This window comes from Apus apus, chromosome 4 (assembly GCF_020740795.1).
Source record: "Apus apus isolate bApuApu2 chromosome 4, bApuApu2.pri.cur, whole genome shotgun sequence".
NCBI classification, from domain to species: domain Eukaryota; kingdom Metazoa; phylum Chordata; class Aves; order Apodiformes; family Apodidae; genus Apus; species Apus apus.
This window is the reverse complement of record NC_067285.1, coordinates 67,118,591-67,138,930: the sequence shown is the minus strand read 5'-3', so window position 1 is coordinate 67,138,930 and position 20,340 is coordinate 67,118,591. Positions and strand designations below refer to the sequence as shown.

At 38.4% G+C, this 20,340-nt stretch overlaps 1 protein-coding gene across 3 annotated transcripts in view; it reads left to right on the top strand.

Moving 5' to 3' along the window:
- The window catches only part of GRID2 (glutamate ionotropic receptor delta type subunit 2), a 736,483-nt gene that overhangs the window by 414,113 nt on the left and 302,030 nt on the right, over nucleotides 1–20,340 (top strand). For all 3 annotated transcript variants that reach the window (XR_007889412.1, XM_051618647.1, XM_051618648.1), the window contains exon 3: nucleotides 17,655–17,939. Coding sequence is in view for 2 of the 3 variants with exons in the window: in XM_051618647.1 (XP_051474607.1) it covers nucleotides 17,655–17,939 (285 nt within the window). In the remaining variant the exon portion in view is untranslated. The remainder of the gene's footprint in view (nucleotides 1–17,654; nucleotides 17,940–20,340) is intronic.

Genomic DNA, 20,340 nt, shown 5'->3' with positions numbered 1-20,340 from the left:
TCAGAACAAATTAATAATTGCTAATGGGAAATACACTGACCCTTTTTTACATTATATGCAAAAAATTGAGCTATTGTGCATTCTCCAGCAGTACTTTTTTTAGAATATTTATGCAGGTCCACAATGGATTTTTTTTGCCTCAGAGTAACCAGACATGATAGTGTGGTGACAGGATGCAGAATATTTGCCTTCCTGTTTCTGTTTTCAGTAAATTTTAGATCAGCATTTCAAACTTTTGGTTTCCCCCTTATCCCAGATGAGTGCCATGAACATTATTTTTAGCTTAATATGGGACAGCCCTGGTTGAGCCTTTTCAGTCTTTTCAATCTATATAATTAATATTATATATTAACATATTCTCTAAATATAGACAACAGCTTGAAGGCTGATCATAGTAATGTTTGTGGTTTTTAATGTTTTTGATAGTAAAACACTGGTGTTTTGTTTAGATGCAAAGCAATAGGGATTATTCAAACCTCAATATGTGGGTGAAGGAAATTGTCTCCCATGTAACTTTAAATCGGGTATCTGTTATCACTGTCTCATAAATAAAACTGTGTGCTCGTTTGTGATCCCTGCTTAACAGCGACTCTCTCTCATAAAATAGTAAAGCCAAGAAATTTCAGTTTGGCAAAGAATAAAAGTGAAGTGGAGTTAGAGGAAGTACAGGGTAGATTCCTGTATGTGCCTGAAATGAGGCTTTTCATATTTATATTTTTGTTTTTAGTATAGTGAGAAGTGTCCCTAGTTTCTGTAAGAGAATATGTGGGATAGGAGCAAAAGGTTTGAAGGGTTTGATTTGAAGATATAGTCCTTGAAGCATTACATGGTTTTAGTTTATTTTTTTATGTTCAGAGTTTTTACTATCTTGTTTACATTTCCTCTTTGCCTGGTAGGTCTTCAGTAAGATTGAGGTTTTATGGGAGGGGGGTTGGTAGTGGTTTTAGATTTGAGTAACACAAAGAAGTGAACCCACTTAGATGATTCCTCAAAAGTATTACTTGCTCTAGCAATCTAAAAAATGGCAAAATATTGATCAAACATCATATCCTGTAGTGTACCTATACTGATTTCATAATGTCATCTACCCTAAATTAAATTATGTGCATTTGTCTTTTAACATCTATGTAAATTATCACCACAGGATTGTTTATATTGCTTCATCTGAAGATTCTGTGTCAGAGCTCTTTCATGCTTGGGTTTCAGAGGGACATGTAATTTACATTTGAAAATAAGGTTTTGAGACTCTGACTCTAGAACAGGGTTTAAATCTTTCATTTGTGAAATGTCCTGTGATCATCTGCAGTAGTAGGGATGAGTTACCTCGCTGTTCTCACAGGTCAAAATAGGGTAAGATTAAATGCGTGAATTACAGAGGTAGTGGTGTGCATTTACCCTATCTCGCAGGAGTGCTGTATCATTTGTACTTAAGGGGAGTAAGACAATTGTAGTTCCTTTAAGATGCTAGCTGGATATATGTTCCATATACCTTCTCAGCAGTCTACTAAAGATAGCTTGAATGATGTGGCACTTCATGCCTGTGTGCAATTGGAGTTCTTGGTTTGGCTGCTGAAGAGATTAAAAAATTGAATTAAAAAAAAAAATACTTTGTTCCAGTAGAAGAGAAGTATCTGCTCTATTTGAAGCAAAATGGTTTGTCTGAAGTTTTTGTAAGAAATAGCAAGGGAGACGAGAGTCTAGATTCAAAGAATGCCTAATGGAGGATATTTTCTTCTTTTACCTGATAGCTGAGTGATTTGTGCACGCAGGTAGGTTATAGGAGGCACAAAGTCTCTTCTGCCACAAAAGATTTCAACTTATATCTCTCATAATCACTGTACTCTAAGGGCAGAGTGTCTGATGGGAGAACAGCAGGCTGCTGGACCGCTGGGTTACAGTCCTTGTTCCATTACATGTTTGGCAAGCTACATGAAGTAAAATGGTACAGTCTGGGGCTTCACCACCCAGTGTTTTCCTGTCTGAGTAGTAAAAGGCTCCCTTCAACTGGAGGCCAGTGCTCCTCAGACATGTGTTCCCTGAGGCAAATGAGGTAGTGGTGTTAAGAAGACTGGGTCCAAATCCTCCACATCCTGAATGATCACTTTCATGGTGTATATGTTGATTATGTGTGTAGGCCTTATTCACAAGTGTTAAGTCTCTCCAAGTAAGCAGAGTGAAAAAAAAATTGTCTTCCACCAAGCTTATAATTAATTTTTTTTTTTTCCCCAGTGCTGCAGGCCCTCAATATCTGCATTTGGGTTGCAAGGGCTGTGTCACATGAAGAACTACTTTAGCACTGTGCAGAGAGAGTGGGCAAAGAGAAGGGTTTATGAGCCCAGCTTCAAGTGAGCCAATTTAATTCTGAGATTTGAAGGCATCAGCAGCCTCCTGCATAAAAAACTGGTGACCTTTGCTTGCAGAGACAACTGCCAGTAAGAATTATGCAAAGGTCCTGTCCTAAGTCTTCTAATATACTGTGTTTATAAAATGATAGTTAAAATCCTGCAGCAACCTGTCTGTACCAGGAGTTTACCCATCCTGCCTGGAACCGTGCCTAGTGGTAGTGATTTCCTGAAAAGATTAAGTCAGGGGTTTACTTTCAATTCCCCTTTCTGTCACATAGCCTTAAATAGTTCTTTACTGATTGACATGGTTTGGTAAAATTCATAATGCAATTGCTATGAATTATAATAATCCATCTTTGAATATTACAGAGTAAATGCATTGCACACAAAGTAAACATAATACTACAGTATGCCTGCATTGGATTGGTTGGAATTTTTTTTTCCTGCAATTTAGATAGCTTTGGCTATGTGCTAGCTTAGTTGGTCTTTAGTTTGTTTAAATTGCCTCACAGTGACCCCTTCCTGTTCATACCAGCTTGGGAAAACAAGTGGTATTGTAGATGGAAATTACAGGGTGAAAACAACAAACTCTAGAAAGGTGGAGTTCCCCTTGGCTGGTGTTTTAAATTAACGTGGAAGGAAGCATGACCAGCTGTAACTAATGGCAAAGTTGGACAAAAAGCGATCTTTGCCAGCCAGCAGTTCCTCCTCCCCTCTCACAGATGTCTGCTTCCCCAGTGCCAGGCTATTTATGTAAAGGTTTCCCTGGTGTAGTTTGTCCAGGCTTACTTAACATCCTAAGGATGTGCTGTTTAAAAGCCCCTCACTTGAAGAGGTCAGGTTTCTGCTTTGCAGAATTGCTAATCCTCTTTATTTCAGCTGTAGGTAAGTGGTTATGGCCTGTACTTTAGAACAGTTGCCCTACTAATTTTATCATTCTTCACATTAGCAGAGTTCTCTAGAAAGTGTATTGTCTTGTCTAATCTATTTTTCATAACAGTACTGTTAACTATTCCCTTTGCAGTTGTATCTAGTAAAAATAAAACAATTATATCAGTCTAATGAAAAAGTATTGTCTTCCTTTGTGAAAGAAGAAAACACTTAACAAATAACAGTAGTCCCTAGCTCTGCAGCGGGATGTGCTCATGTGTATCCCTGAGCCTGTGCCAGCTCCTATTAACAGCAAAAAGACAATAAACAAAGGCAGTGGGCAGTTTACGTATCCTTGAGCCAGAGGAGTTTCTATTTCTGTTATACTCCCAGGTATAAAAGATTTGCATGTGAAGAAAGCTGTCCTTTAGCTGATAGAAATATGTGATATGGTGAAATCTCAATATATGCATGATTACATGGCAGGGGGGATATGATTGACTGGGGATTGTATCTCGGAACTAGTCATGGCCTGAACAGTGCATTTGTTGTGTTTGAGAAACAGCTGAATCAGATTCAGGTGACATCTGAGGATGGCTTGAGGTCTGCAGCTCTCTCAAACCTCCTTCCATCTCATAAGAAACTTTATGGTCTGTTTAATTGTTGTTCTCCAGTGAAATCTGCAAATCTGGTTTTTGGTGGTAGACCTGGAGACCTTCCTAAAAACCTGTAGATGGAAATACGAGGGGACTGAACTTCCAGGCTCTTCTGTAGAAGTTCACATAGAGGACTTGACTATAAATCACAGGGAAGATAGAGGAATATCTGTATAGCCGATTGTCTTTTATGGTAAATATCAAAAGTGAGGTTAACACACAGGTTCCATGGTGAAAATGGGGTTGCAGCTTATTCCACTGGGGCAGGGAGGGTACCCATTCTATAAAAATGATTACTAGGCTGAAGCACTTCATATAAGTATTTTCAAGGCTTTTTACCTGCATCCTCTTTGAAGATAAGTCCTGGGGAAACAAAGCCTCTAAGATGGAGTTGGGATAAAGCATGTTGGAGATGCCAGACCTGGAAGGCATTCCCAAGGCATTTAATGGAGTCGTAATCAGAATTTTAGATAGCCACCACAGCCTTAGAAACTTCGGATGCTTTAAGTGCCCATTGGCACCAAACAGTCAAAAAATATGGGATGATAGGAAAAAAAGTGTTTCTTACTGGAAGAAACTGTTGAGGCTATTAACTTAGAGGGGAAATTACTTTAAGCAGGGGTTTTACTGCATTTTCAGGCCTGTGTCCTTATTTTTCAAAATGGTGAAGACTGAGAACAGGGCTGGGTGGGGTTTTTGTTTGGGTTTTTTCTTCTGTTTTAAATACTATACCAGTTTCTGTTTGCAAATCTTAGAGATGTATGAAGATACTAAGCTTACTCTTTGCCTTTGTTTATTTAACATCCCTAGATTTTACCACTGTTTGATTTTGGCTCTTGAAGTGGCAGTGATACAGAGAATAAGAGGATTTTATTTTTTTTCCCTCCCTACCCTCTCTTTGCTTTAACTTCTTACTTTGGGAAGTGTAATAATTTGAGTCTTTGTATGTGTTCCAAACTTATATGCAAATCATCTTATTCCCTGGTATTTGACATTGCTTTCCTGTAAAATAACAAGGAATGAAAGCTGCATTAATTCATATGTCAATTTCAGGCTAGAGAAGGCTTTCATTTTCTATTGTGGGGACAAAATCACTGGATTTTGGGTGATCTCTTGTATATTTAATACTAAATATACACCTGTGTTAATTGAAGCTTTACAAAGCACTGACCTTAAACTTTTTTTATGGTTGCATGACTTAAAGGCTTCCATAAAAGATGGGGACTGTATTCTTTAAGTTGAAGCCTTTTTCTCTCCGTTCTGCATTTGGTCAGTGCAGCTTGTCCCAGAATATTGCTGTGCACAAGGAGTTGGAGGCAGTCACATAGTATTTTCTGTGTATGTGTACCTATTTGGGTGTATGGGTATTGCAGACATACGAAATAAGTTAACACTCAAATCTAATAATGTGCTAAATTATGCAAACTCACACATTACTGTGCAGAATTATTAATTCTTGGTTGTTAGTCACCTGTAATTAAATTTCTGAAACCTGACCTTCCTTTTTTCTATGGGATGCCTCTTGCAGGATGCAAATGAGATGCTGTGGGAAAGGTAGGCAATGTTTGGGTTTTGATGAGACCAGCCCCATGGCAGAAAGACCATGTGGGCATTACTATAACGCCCCTTGGCAGTGCTCGCATGACAAAGAAAATTGTGCTTTGCTCAGTCCTAAAGAAACAGTTTTGAAACTTAAGCATTTTTTCTGTTGTGCCTGCAGGATTTAAACAGCAGACTTAGGCATTCACAGTGCCACTTACATTTATATGGACCAGCCTTCTACTGATTACTTAAGTACAGGGCAGAAAAACAGGCTTGTGTTTTGTAACTCCAGCTCGATGAGCCACCTAATCTGTTACTTACTTCAAATATTGTGGTAAAATGGGAATAACTATACCTCCTTGCTCTCATAAAGTATTGGACATGCCTGAATGAAAATTATTTTTATGTCAGTTCTTTTATCTTTTTTCCCCTTTGCTCTCCTACAGCATGATGTCTGTTGAACAGCAGGTCAGACGGGTATGTAGTAGTCTGGTTCAGTGCCATTTTCAAGGCATCCCTGCAAGCTATGCAAGCTAAATGATGGTGAGTCTTTTTTTTCTTATGGGTGCAGAGCTCAGTACTGGAGCTAAACACGTAGGTGTGCTGCCCCAGAGGCCTTTGAAATCTGAAGTAAATTTCCCTGAGTTTTGGGTCTCCACTGTGATGTTGTGTAGAAAAAGCAAAATGAAGGGAAAGACACTATTTGCAAACCACAACCAGGAGCTCTCAATATACTCAATAAGCCTGGTTCCACTCTCATTCACATCCAGTACTGACAGACCAACTCACTTGACACTCATGAGGTGATAGCAAAGCAAAATGAGTAAATGTGTCAAGAAGGCAGACTCGTGTAGAGGAGTCAATACTCTCATTGTACAGAGTTATTATGGAAGTGTGTTTCATGGAAGAGCTGGAGAAAGGGGAGAAAATCACGTCAGTCACTACATCAAATGCTGCACCCATGGGATTGTAGATGGAAATGAAGCAATAGAGTTGCTGGTATCTGAAGTAATGCAGTGCGTGCTAGTGCTTAGATCCAAATCAATTATAAGTTTTTAAGAGAGCTAGTAAGAAAATTGTAACTTCTCTTTGAGGAAAAAGCAAGCTAATAGACTCTGCTTCTCTCCACATGGTGTTCCTGCACATGGTACTGCTGTCTTGTGCTATGCAGACTGTGGAGAATGGGTTAGGCTCCAGTTATCAAAGCTGAGAACACTTCTTTTTTTCCTTCCCTCATGGTTTTGTGGTTGTCAGGGAAGCGACATCATTCTAAAATGCTACTTACAGGCAAAGGGGTTCCAAATATGATTTGTGTCAATTGATTACTGATAGTTGTATGTCTGTTGTTGGATGTGTCTTTTCATTGTCAGAGATGGGTTTTAAATCTCCTGGCAATGCAGTTTCACCATGGTGAGTGTGGTTTACAACAACTGGTGCTTTCAATTAAGGCTCAGTGTTCAGTGTTACCCAAATGTCCCTTATTGAAAATGTATATTTTCTATTTTAGAGTTATGCATATTTCTTTTTCTGTGACATTGGAATAGTCAAGGGAAAAGAAAAGCTGCACTGCCTTCTTTTCCTGGCATCCCTTGCAACCATTAAAGTCAAAGTAATTTCAGTAAAAGGTTGCAACTGGCACCTAAGGAATGCTGCACCATTATTATTCCTGGAGTAAGAGAGCAAAAATAGACTCTCAGACTAAGGCACGTTTTGTCTTCTCTCTTCCTCTTTTCCCATGCTGAGGCTGCTGCCAAGTCCTGCTGCTGCTTTGTCTATAATATGCACCAGTTGATTTTTCCTCAGTGCCCTTTTAACTGACACGTTTGTCACTGTATTGGCCATCTACCACTTCAGCTGTTACAGTATCACTGTCACTGGCCTCCTTGCTGTATCTTCTGCCATCTTCCATTATTCACAGATTGCAGCAATCCACATCTTCCTCCTTGATGTCTAAATGGATTTATTACTTCCCAACAGCAAATTTCATTGCATCATGGCTTACTAGCTAACATTTAACATGCTTCTCTGTGGCCTCAAAGCTGTGATTACTTCCCTTTACTCTTCATACTCCTTTGTTGTTGTTCCTTGAGAAAACCTGTGGTTCTCATTTTCGCTATCCTCATGCCTCCCACTAGTATTGTTTTAATATTTCTGAATTCATGTATTCACTGTATAAACATTGCACCTTCAACCCTTTTAAAATGTGTTCTTCATGTCTTCATCTTCTGTGTTTGTTAGTGAGTTTGTAGCTTATCTAAGGTTATTAGGACCAATCACGCTGCATGTTAGATATGAAATCATGTTGAGGATGTTTGTAAGTAATAAGAACCAAAATATTGGATTCCTCAGTTGCTAGTATCAGATACCCAGTCTGATACAAGTATATGCCTTTCTCCAGAATACCTAATCGTGGGTGTTTGTTTCATAGGAGTTGAATTTTCCGTGCACGGATTCCTACTTCTAGCTCAATAACTTAAAATTTCCCTTCAATTGAGCACTATATTTGTAATTTCCCTTGTGAAATGGTTAGTACTTTGTTGAATACTTCTACTTACAATACATTCCACGTCTGCTGGCATTTTGTGTTGCCTGCCAAGACTTTGTCTCCCACCTACAGCTCATGTACCTCATTCACTCCCCATAGTTTACATGCCTGTGTCTCAATATTGTGGCACATGTGCCCCATCCCTCATAATCAACAGTGCTTTTCCTCTGGAGTCACTTTGCACCTGGAACTCGTTGTCACTTAATCCTCTTGTTGTGGGCCATATCACCTTGTCTTTCAAATCTTGCCTCTTCATAAAGCTTAGTTATATTTGGCTCAGAACATAAAACCTTTTCAATGGCAGGCTAATGTGCAAAAGAAACAATGAAAAGCTGCAACAAAAGACTTAATTTTCAGTCTCTGTACATGTTTTAGCTTGGCATGGAAAACAATTTCCATACTTTGCTTTCTGACCTTGTGCAAATGCCCCTTGGCACTTCTGGTTCTTTTCTTCTGTGAAATACAGATGAAGATGCTGAGCTTCTTTGCAAAGCTTTTTCAGGGCTGCAAATAAAAAAGTGTTCTATAAAAAGTAGTTGATATTTTCATTTTTACCGTGATTGTTATTCTGTGTATCAGTCAGCAAAATAAGCACAACGTCTGTTTTTAGCAAGTAATAATGGTGATGGTAGCTTTGACTCGTCTAGCGTTTTCTTGAGTGGCTAAGTTGCTAATGGAACTGATGTTCTGAACTCCTAAAGACTGCTCAGTTTTTTCACACCCGTGGTTTTTTTGGAACTGATGTACTGTCTTCCTTGCTTTCTTTTTGCTCTCATACAAAGCTCTTTTATCCTGATGCAGAGTCCTCTTTCATGGCGAATGCATGATCTGGCCTTAGTATTGTCTGCTCTTCAAATTGTTCTGTCCGATTCACTTGTCTAGTAGAATTGCCTCTATTTTCTTTCCTTTTGTTTAAAACAAAACAAAAGAATTAAATGTGCCTTTTTTGGCTTATGAAAATACTTCTCCCTGCAATGCCACATTAAAAAAAAAAAAAAGTAAAAAAAAAAAGTTGCTCTACTGTCCTCTAAGCAGAACATTCCCTGGGTGCTGTTTGCACTCTAAGGGGGAACGCTCTCCCAGATTGCTGTTCACAGATTTCTTCTCCTTTGGGAGATAGTCTTATTCTGAGTGGTATTGTTCAGTAATATCTGCATTTGGGAGAATGCCAAGCTCATCCAGGGCAGCACAGGCAGCTCTTTCCATTGTAGGGCTTCCAATTAAACCAATACTACCAGCTGCGTGTTCTTTTGTCTTCCCTGGACTAGGCTGTGGTATTGTGCTTTGCACTGCATCTGATCTCTCCAGCAGAGCCTGTTGTTTCCATACTAATAGTTTGGGCAAGAAGGGGGAGCTGTGAAACATGAGCATTCAGGAAAGAGAGAGGATGTAACAGAACTTTCTGGGAATGTGAATTATGCTAAGACATGGGTTTTCTAACCTTGGGAAAATGGTTTTGGGGAACACAAATTTAATCCTCTGTATTTAGATCACACAAAAGTGTTTTACCAAGATGTCAAAGTGTCACAATCACCAAAGCGTAAGAGGAATCAGATTACTCATCCAAAATTAGTCATGCAACAAAATAATGGCAGAGGTGGGACCAGGATATAACCCATCAGTTTCTCAATCCAGTGCCAAGTTCTCTAGACCTTGTTGTTTCTTGACATTGAAGATGGGGTGAAGTGGGGGAGGGATTTTTTTTAAAAAAGTAGAGATGGAAGAGATGGAGGAGGAAACATGAAGAGGGAAAGTAAGTTGCTTTGACGGGCTGGAGCAGATTCTAAGCAAAGAGGGAGAATAGGCAGTGAGAGGTTGAAAAGCATTCTGCAGTGCTCAGAGGAATGAAAAGCAGTTAGGAAGGTAGATTTAGATCTGAGATAGAAAGGCTGGAAAGCATAATTGCCTGCCAATGTGACCAATAGGTGACAAGGAAAGTGTAATTTTTGTCAAATGGCATCAAGTTCCTTGTTTTATTCTTTTAGCAAGAATGTTGCCCTGGCTTGTTTTGAGCAGGTCCATAAAATGATAATTGTTAATGTCAAGGTTTAAACAGGTTTTATTGTTGATTTTTTTTTTTTTCTCCCCAGCACTTCTACACAGACTTTCAGAGAACAGAGTAAATTCCTTTGATTCTATCAGGATGTTGTCTTTTGATATTGCCTTTATTTTTATATTAAGCTGCATTAAGACTCAGCTCTTTTGTTTCCATGTGATTGGTGCTATGCAGCAATTGTCTGCTCTGCAGCAGGCGAGCTATCTATTAAACAGGGTGTCAGACACTATGTGCTGCTTAATAACTTCTCAAACACTGCTGGTTGGAAAATTAAAAGATTCAGCAACAATGCAAGGGTGAAGATGAAGAAAGTAAGGGATGGAGGAAGTTGTACAGTAGACTGAAGTAATAGGTGCTTCATCATTAAAAAGGTAATCAAGTGTAATCGATCAGTGGTTAAACATGAAATAAGAAGTTTTAATTTGAGGGATCAGCATAAAGAAAAGGGAGGATTTTTGAGTAATTCTTGGAATCTAGGCCTGGATTTCCTTGCATGCCTTATTTTCCAATGGGCTACATTAGCTTTGCAGATAGACCTCCCTGTTGTGATTCCAGGATTCTAGAGGTAACTTTTATGATGCATCTCTAACCCCTTCTCCAATGCCACTGGCTGACTTTCATTGATTTAACCTCTTTCTTTCTCCACCCCTCTTCACCATTAGTACTCGTATCAAACCATTCTATGACAGTGCTGGCTGGCACAGTCTCCTCTTTCCAGACCTCTCCATTCTACAGCCTGTTTTTACCTCTCAACCATAGGCATGCTGAAAAGCTGTGGCAGTTTTTTGGGAGTATGTTCATGTGCCAGAAGAGATGGCAACTAAAGCTGTTTTTCAGCTGAAGATTTGTGGCTGTATAACTTCCCTGAAATGTTGGGGGGTTTAAAATGTTTTTTCAAAGCAGTTCAGGCTTCTTGAAGGGTTAGGAGCCAGTGTCACTTCTCTGGGACAAAGCCTGGGTGCACTACTTGTTGAATACCAGGTGAAATCAGATTTGAAAAACATGAGAAGTTATATGACTGTTTCTTTGCCTGGTGTGGTATGCTGGCAAGACATGTGCCCTTTGTGTACCTCTGTAGAATTGAACAGAAGAGCTGCAGGTTGACTTTCAGGAAAAAAAAATTAAAAAAAAATCTGGACCTTTGTCCAAAAAGATAACTTGCAGAGCCTTCCATTTGGTAGCCTTTGCAAGCTGAGCTTCTTTCGAGCTCTCCCATTTCATCATGCAAGAGATGATGTCACAATACCTTTTGTGTATAAATTTTGCCTCATTACAAACTTGTGAGACCTCTAGTTTAGTTTTTCAAGGGTCAGATGTATTATTAAACTTTAATGTGATGGATTTAACATTACAAAAATCGGCAAAGCCTGTATACAGGAAGAAATCTGACTCAGAAAAGACTGTCACAAAATGCTTTTCAGTAAAAACATCCAAAATTGGTTGTGGCGTTTTGTGCAACAGACATGCAAATGCACTCTCTGGTAATGTTTTTTACTCTTAGAAATCAGAAGTTTGGATTATTTTTCCTAAACAAATCCCAAGGCTTAGGAAGCACAGCTGTTAAGACTCAAACACAAGTTTATTTTGCAGTGAGGACAAACTAAAATCCCTTTAAGGTTAATTACAAGTGAATTTTAAAAACTGTTAGCAGTCTGAGTTTTGTATAATGTAGTGGAGGGGAGGGGGAGATTGGCTAATGTTTACAGAAAGTATGTAAATGAAGTGACTTTCTATAACCTTTTCAAGAAAAGGAGCAGGATAGACTCATCTGCACTGCAGAGGAGAATATTCTTTAAAATCCAGTCAAAATATTCTCCTGCCCCCCCAATCTTACCATTATTTCCTTCTGACTCGTTTTCAGGATGTATTAAAAATGTGCTGTCACTCATCTTGAAATAATTCCATTCTAAGCCTGGGATGAGCCATTGTGTTATGAAAGAAAAATTATTTGCAAGAACAGAATTGCTACCCAAAAGTGATTAAAAAGCCTTATTGAAAATATGAGGCCAAGCTCACTTGATCATGGGTTTCATAATCACATTTTATCTTTACTTCTAGCGTCTGAGATTATCTACACCAAGCAAAAAGACCTGTAGTTTAAACTTCTTATAAGTTTTTATGGCTTTTTTTTTTTTCAATACATAACCTTGCTGCAACAAATTAATTAATGTTTTGGGACTGATGTTTAAAGGTGACAAAGACTAAAAAAGTTGCATTGTGGTTAGTGTGCCCACTTGACGAGGAGGGAGCAGAACACCTCAGTGAAAGAAATCCAGACTTTAACCTTATACTGTATGCTTTGCAACAGGGAATTTGCATGCTATGGTCCCTCAGTCTTTATCAGCATCCTGAAACTAAGAAAGGTTTGAGAAGCAGCCAGGAAATAATAATGCTCAAAATAAGAAAGAAATAATAAATTCTATTGTCAAAGCTATGTAGAAGTTCTAATTACCTGTTACCCATGTGTAGGTGCCCAGGTCACCTGATGATGTGTTTGGCCCTTGAATCGGCTGCTTATCCTGATTTGAATGTGGACTGGTACATATAGGGTGATGGAAGGGATAAAAAATTTCCAGAATGCAGTAATAAATCATAAATACTCTCTTCCTGGTGAATGTATGGGGAAAACCTGAGGTTCTTACGGACTAGATTTTTCTCCCTGACCTCTGACTGCACTGCAGATTCTGAGCTGTTTTGTTGAAATAGGGAATGAATCTGAGTATCCTGTTAGGGAATCTGTCTTCCATCTGGGGCTGAATCATACAGGCTCCAAGAGAGAGTAAGAAGATAAAAAAAAATGTTTTTGTGGAAAGGCTGTGCTCATCTTCTACAGAAATCAAGGGAAAGATAATTTGGCCCAATTGTATGGAGTCCTCCCGGTTTCAGAGTCCCCAGAGCACTTCTAAAACACAGAGCAGACGCACCAGGGAAAAACCCTGTTTGTAACTCCTCGTTCTCTATCCCGAAACAGAGATATCGGTTCCCTCCCCTGCCCACCCCCCACCCCCCCCCCCCCCCCCCCCCCTTCCCCAGCTTCACATTGAGCAAAATAGCTTTGAGGCACTACTCCATGTAGGTAATATGTGGAAAACATCCAGGAGCAGTGAGACTGAAATGTTGCCAGCTTTGAAAATGACATCCAAGGGAAGGACATTGGGGTGTCCAAGACAGGCCCCATGGGACCAGGAATCTGGGAAGAATGGTTATATCTGATTTCACTCAGCATATACTCAGTCAAACAGCACTACTGTTCTGTAAGAAGCCTGGTAGTTTCTAGATTACAGGAAATGAAAAGGACTCTAGAATACATCTCTGATTATCTATAAGGATACTGTTCACTCTTTATGCACAATATTTGGCTTAAAAAACATAAATAAAAATTGAATGTTGGTCTGACTTTAACCAGCAATTTAAATGGGACTGTTTAAATTAGACTGTTCCTGAAGCCTCCAGAGATCTTATGCTATTTTTTTCCAATTTGGATTGTCAATTTGTGGTATATGATGGTGAATTGTTATAATTTATTTCCAAGGAGAAATAAGTAAGAAAATGATCACATTTCTAGCAGCAGTTAAATCTCAGTAGTCCTTGTTTTTTTTGCGTGCTTCTTATTTACTTCTACATCTGTTTTTAAACTTGCTCTTATTTATAGGTTGGTGATTTCTCTGTTGTTTTTGGTTGGTTGGTTTTCTTTCTAAAGTAAAGCAACAAGTAGTTATTTAAGGACCCACCATTGTTTCAGTTTCACAGAGAATACATCTATTACCATAGCCATTTAAATTCTGCTTTGCTGGAAATGTTTGTAGAAGCTGATAGCCTAGATGTAAATTATTTATTTCAAATTGCATTGGCTATGCTCTTTATTTTAAAAAGTAGCATATTGAACACAAAATTAGTGTTGTTTTTTTTAAGATACAGTGCCACACTAAGAAGAGAATTTACTCCCAAAGATCACTTTATGTTACTGGCAATCAGGCCACCCGCATTGGAAATTCAGTAATAGCATTTTGAGAATAACAAGACAAGCTGAAGAGTTAAATGTAATAGTTGGTGCATGCCAGTCTATGTTATACATGCTATTCATATCTACAGTGGAGAACATTTTATATTATTTTATAGACATTCTTGATATTCTCTCTATGCACTGCGTAAAATTCTGTGCTGTTTTATTTCTTTAGCTAGTAAAGATCCAGTTTTTAATAGCATCTGCTACCCGGTAGTTATGAGGGTTAATTACTTTCTGGACAATTTATGTTTAAACATAACTTATGGTATGAAACAATAGTGTTTTATAATCCCTTACTAATTTTCTGTTCCTTCTTTGATAACTTGCAATGGAGCTGTGCAGAAGTCCATTTGAATTTGATATTTCTACTATCCTCACTGAGATCTTAAGAGCCAACAAAATTTATCATTATCTAGTTGATAGCAAACTAATATTCCTTGATCATATTGGCAGTTGACTAAGTACCAGATTAGAAATACAACCTCTAAGGAGATAATAGTAAATTAAACTGTAACAGAGTTTTGAATGGCAAGATAGCATTTAAGTGTGTGTATATGTTTGTGTGTGTGCGTGTATACATATATATGTGTGAGTTTGTATGGGTATGTGAGTGTGTGGAATTTTTATTGCAGATGGGATCAAATATAACTTGGATATTTCAGGCTCAGGAAGGGAATGCAACCACAATTTCAAATATGTTTGAAATACAGCTTTTCGTCAATTGATAAGATATAGTGGAAAGATTTGGATCACTAGGAACAGGATTTAATAAGCTTTTGTTTGTGAAGGGAAAAAAGGGTTAAGAAAACATACAGAACTCAGGCTTTTTACCAATCAGTTCTTCCACTGAAGCCAACAGAAGTTCTGCTTAGCTAAGGAAGTTATGACTATTGTACATGATAGCTTGATGTATCATATAGGCCTTATTTTGTATGCATGAGTATTGTAGAAATTATATTTCTGTTCAAAAAATAATCCAGTCAGACTGACTCAGAGGTGAACTCTGCGACTCATGCACTGATTTTCTAGAAAAGCCTACCTCTGAGATAACAGTCCTTCCTCCCGCAGCTAACTCTCTGTGTATTAAATAGTCTCTAAGTGCAGAGAAATAAGGTACATTTGAGAGCATAATGAAGTGCATATTGCCCCAATCCAGCACAAACGATTCTCATAAGCATATCATGGAAGAAAGAGCCACACAGGCAACTTCAGTCCCGGGGCTATTGTAACAAATGTGGTGCAGTGTCAGGAGAGAAGATTTTAATCCTTTATTCAGTTTGTTTGCCAGTATTAGCATTCGGTCCTGTGGAGTTAAATGTTCCGTTCTGTTTTCTTCCCCTTCATGTTTCAATAACAATTTTCACAAAAACATGTTTCCCACTTCATGGTATTAGAGGGAGTGTACAGGTTATTGTCAGTCTCAAAGTGTGCTGGGAAAGTTAGACATTTTCAAGAACTGTTTCCAAGGCAGTTCAACTCTGCTATATTTTTAAAAGTAATGTTTGAGAGACTGGAGGGTCATACTTACATATTTGAATAGGTGGCTGCAGAACTATGTAGACTTAAATTTTAATTGAACTAATAGGAGACTCTAGCAAGATCTGACAGCAATTTTATTCATCTATCAGTATCTAGACATAAAGATAGTTATTGATATATAGATAGCTATAGGTATTTATTGATAGGTAGATAAATATATCAATAAAAATAGCTTGTTACTCAAGCAGTAGCATTCTCACTGGGATATGCAACCTAGATATTACATACTTGGTCCAGGAGAACCACACCAAGAAAGAGATTCAGCATCTCCCAAAAAAGATAACTTGCCAAGCTTTTTATCTGTGTTGAAAGTGATTATGAAGAATGTAACAAGAAGCATAAAGGATGAATAGCTAACAAGATTGTTTTGAAATGTTCTGAATATTAGAAACTTGTGAGATGCTGATAATCTTTCTGTCCAATTACCAATGATACTCAGTACTTTTTTGAAAAAGAATGCTTGTGGTTATTAAAAAAAATTAAGATGAAGAACAGAATTGGGCCTAAAAGCTGAGCTATATTTAGAGCATATACAGAGAGATCACTTTTTCCTAAGCCAAAACTCTTTTCAGCCTTTCTGTGGGGTCACTTCCCCTTCCAAATTTAGCTGCATGAAAGAATTCTGAAGTATTCCCATTGGAATTCGTCAGCAGTATCAGTATGCCCCGAGAATCCACTGTGGCACATGCCGGATCTCTGTATCTTAATGAGATTAACACACTGCTTTTATGAGAAGATAGTTCTTTGTATTCTTGACCTCTCATGCTGTCCTTTGGCTATGAAGTCAATCTCCACATGGGCCTGAATGTAGAACTCCGTTCCTCACACTGCAAATAAGTGTTTGTAGATTAAAACATTAGTCACTGTGACTAAGAGCCATATGATATGAGACAACAGGTCTGGCACTCAAATATGTGTTTGTATTTTTAGGGGACTATATTCTCACATGTGGGTTTCTTGTTTTTGCCTGCACCTGTTGTGTGTGCAGAATATTCCTGCAAAATAAGTAATTGCACAGTTTAGTATTAGATATTCATATGTAATTATGTATTATGCTTTACCGTCCCATTACCTAATTTACATGACTAAATGCACGTGTAGCTTTACAAGTGGCAAATAGAGTATTTCAAAATTTAGCCTTGGGTGTACTCTGGGGAATTACGCTTACAAGTCTGTGTTGTTTCTTCATTCAAGCTCTCTAGTCTGTTAGAAACCCAATATAAACACTTGAGTCTGCCTTATTTCACAGGGTAATCCTTAAAAATTAGACACAATCATTATTAATTATTTTTATATTTATTGATTGCATTAAAATTAATAATGATAACCACCTTGGTTATGAATGTGAATGTCGTTGGTATTGTACTTGAGACCATCAGCTGTAACTCAGCCCTCATTAATAGGACCATTAATTACAAGGAGTTAATTTTTGCATAAACAACTCCGTGCCTGTCTTACAGAAGTGAGAAGAATAAATGTGTATAAACTTTTCAGTGAATTTTGAAAGCATTTTGCTATTTATAATGCTAGCTTTTGGGTGGTGGGTTTTTTTCTTTTTGATTTTTTTAAATTAAGATACCTGAAATTATTGAATATATCTCTTGAAACTCAAGAGTAACTCGGGTTTTGCTTGAACAAGTAAATGTACAAAATAATATTCAGTTGTCTTAAAAAGTTTACAGCAAGCCTGAGCTGTTATTTCATCAAGTTTTCATTGTATAATGTGAAGATCCTATTCATGGAGGCATTGTGCTAGACTTGGAAGAGTGCTTGTCTCCTTGGGTAGTCATGTTAATTAGGTAGCTGGAATCAGTTCTTAATGTTCCTCAGAAGGCCCAGGCATGGGTCTCATTTTCAAGGGATTATTAATTTCTGGGCAAGGTGGACAGGGCAGTCTTCCAGCTTTCACCACAAGATATCTCAAAGTGAATAGAGAAGCCTCGTGATTTTAATGATTTTTAGGTCTGAAATTTTATCCACATTTTGCTTGAAGGAACCTGTTGTGTTTCAATGCCTAGTGTCTGCTTTTACATAGCAAAATGGTCCTTATGCACTGAACCACTCTCACCTCAGATACTGCTGTGTTTTCTTACAGCCTGTGACCTGATGAACCAGGGCATCCTGGCCCTTGTCAGCTCCATTGGCTGTACGTCAGCAGGATCCCTGCAGTCGCTGGCAGATGCCATGCACATCCCTCATCTCTTCATCCAACGCTCAACAGCAGGAACGCCAAGGAGCGGCTGTGGGCTCACCAGGAGCAACCGCAATGATGACTACACGCTCTCCGTCCGGCCCCCTGTCTACTTAAATGATGTCATCTTGAGGGTGGTCACAGAATATGCCTGGCAGAAGTTCATCATTTTTTATGATAACGACTATGGTAAGTATTTATTTAGCAGGGTGATTTTAGTCAAATCCATAATTCTGCTGAAAGCAGACACATTACATCTTTATAGTCTTCCAACAGACTATGTTTTGCTTGTGAACAGTTATGGTTCTGTCAGCATTTCACAGCACCTCAGAGAAATCTGTTTCTAAAATCCATCAACATTTACAGGTTTATTTGATAATTTCCATGTTAGAGTTAGCTGATAAATGGAGAACTTATCCAGCTTTTATTCTGCCAGTATTTATGAATCATAAAAGTTATTAGCAAGCTCTCTTGTTTTTGGAATGTAGAAATATAAGATGATAATTCAAGATGCAACGTTTAAGATTTCACACATAGAACTGTTTATTGTATGGTGAAGCTCTCCTGTTTGTTGGCATGCATTTGATGGCCAGAAGCTGAAGCAATGGTGAGTGTAAGTCAGAAGTCTTGGCAAGAGTGAGCTGCTATTCCTATATACTAAACTACTTGTAGGGAGAGAAATTCTGTAGAGTGAAGAACTTGAAGAGGTGGGCTTGGAGCAGACAATGTGTATTCTTTTTGGGGTTCATTAAGTTTTTCTGAAAGGTGCTGATTTGATGGTTGTGTGATAGAGTAATTGCCACACAGATGGCAGCATCACAAGATAGCACCGTCCAGCTCAGTGACTCAGCCAAGTTGGTACAGATATTTCTGCCTCCTGAGAGGAGAACTGGACAGATTTCTCTAGTATAGGTGCATTATCTAACTAATGTTATGATTTTTTTTCCTATGGAAAATTGCTTTGCAATCAGACCTGTTTTCTTCTGATGCATCCATTATTCATAAGTAATCGTGACTGGTTTGGATGAACATTTTAAAACTTATTTTCAAAGTTAAATCCTTAAGTTATGGAAAAAATGCTCACTTCAGCAGTTTGCTGGGCATAATATCTGGGTTTTGCAGGTCAGGTGTTATTGATTTTTGTTTCCTGGCTGCGTAATAAATTCTTAAATTAGAACAATAGAAAATGATGAATAGGAGAATTCCTATTTATAACAAAGCAGCACCTAAAAGCACCAGGCATAGGATAAGGAACACACAAAAAATATCCATCCAAAAAGCCTGCAGAAGAGAGTATTTATTTATGAGTTTTGTGAGTTTGTGCATTTAAGTACCAGTGTACCTATGAAGACAGTATTTTACCAGCTAAAAGATACTTTTTACGTATATTTTTTTAATTTAAAACCTCAAATAGATTTTATAATTAATATTTGAATAGTACTATTCATAAATACTAGTTTTAAATTATTCAAGTTTCATTATTTAATTTGAGAATGCAGTTCAGACATGATGTCATTTTGTCCTTGATTTTTGGGTAAGACTCTTGCTATGGTGTGACTTATGTAACACAGATGCCTGACAGTAAGAAATGTTTCAGACCAGTGGCACTTTCAGTGACACATCATCCCCAGATGTGACATGTGGCAGGTCTTATGAGGAGAGGCTGATGGAGCTGGGGCTATTCAGCCTGCAGGGGGCTGAGGGGAGACCTATAACTACCTGAAAGGAGGTTGTAGTAAGGTGGGTTTGGCCTCTTCTCCCTGGTGACTAGTGGAAGGACAGGAGAAAATGATGTCAAGTTGCACCAGGAGAGGTTCAGATTAGATATTTAGGAAAAATTTCTTCACAAAGAGTGGTGAGGCATTGGAACAGGCTGCCCAGGGAGGTGGTGGAGGCACCGTCCCTGTAGGTGTTCAAAAAACTAGTGGAAGTAGTGTTTCAGGTTTAGTGGTTACAGGTTGTAGGGCAGATGGTTGGACTTGATTATCTTGAAGGTATTTTCCAACCTTGATTATTCAAGGTTCTATTCAGTCTTTCTATGAGCCTCTATGGAGTTCTGACTTCAGTAGTCCACAGGTAATGCCATACTGGCCAAGACAGATTGGCGATCTGACTCTGATCAGTAATCACTATCATGTACATCAGGAAAAGGTGCAAAAAAAAGTCTGCATGTTGTATATACAGAACAGTCTGCCCCCTTTCTAACAATTTGTGTGATCTGGGCATTTTGGATGTTTTTTTGGGGTGTTGTGTTGTCTTTTGTCTGTCTGTGTGCATAGTTTCAGCCCATACCATGAAAGATTTTAAATGCAGCCCAAGTTTTAAGTTAACCTGCAACTCTGCACTTCATCTCTAGCTGGTGTCTTAGAGGAATGCATCTGTTCTTCTGTCTTTGATCCCACTCTGGGTGTTCCTGAATCCAATATTCATTTGCTGCTGAGTCCAGGAGTCCAGTATTATCCCAAAATTGCCCCACAGCCTTAGTGGTGATGTGAGCGTTATTGTGGGGCAAGCATGATATTGGTTTTGTTCTTCTAGGAAGAAATTCTTCACTGTAGCGGTGAGGAACTGGAATGGGTTGCCCAGGGAG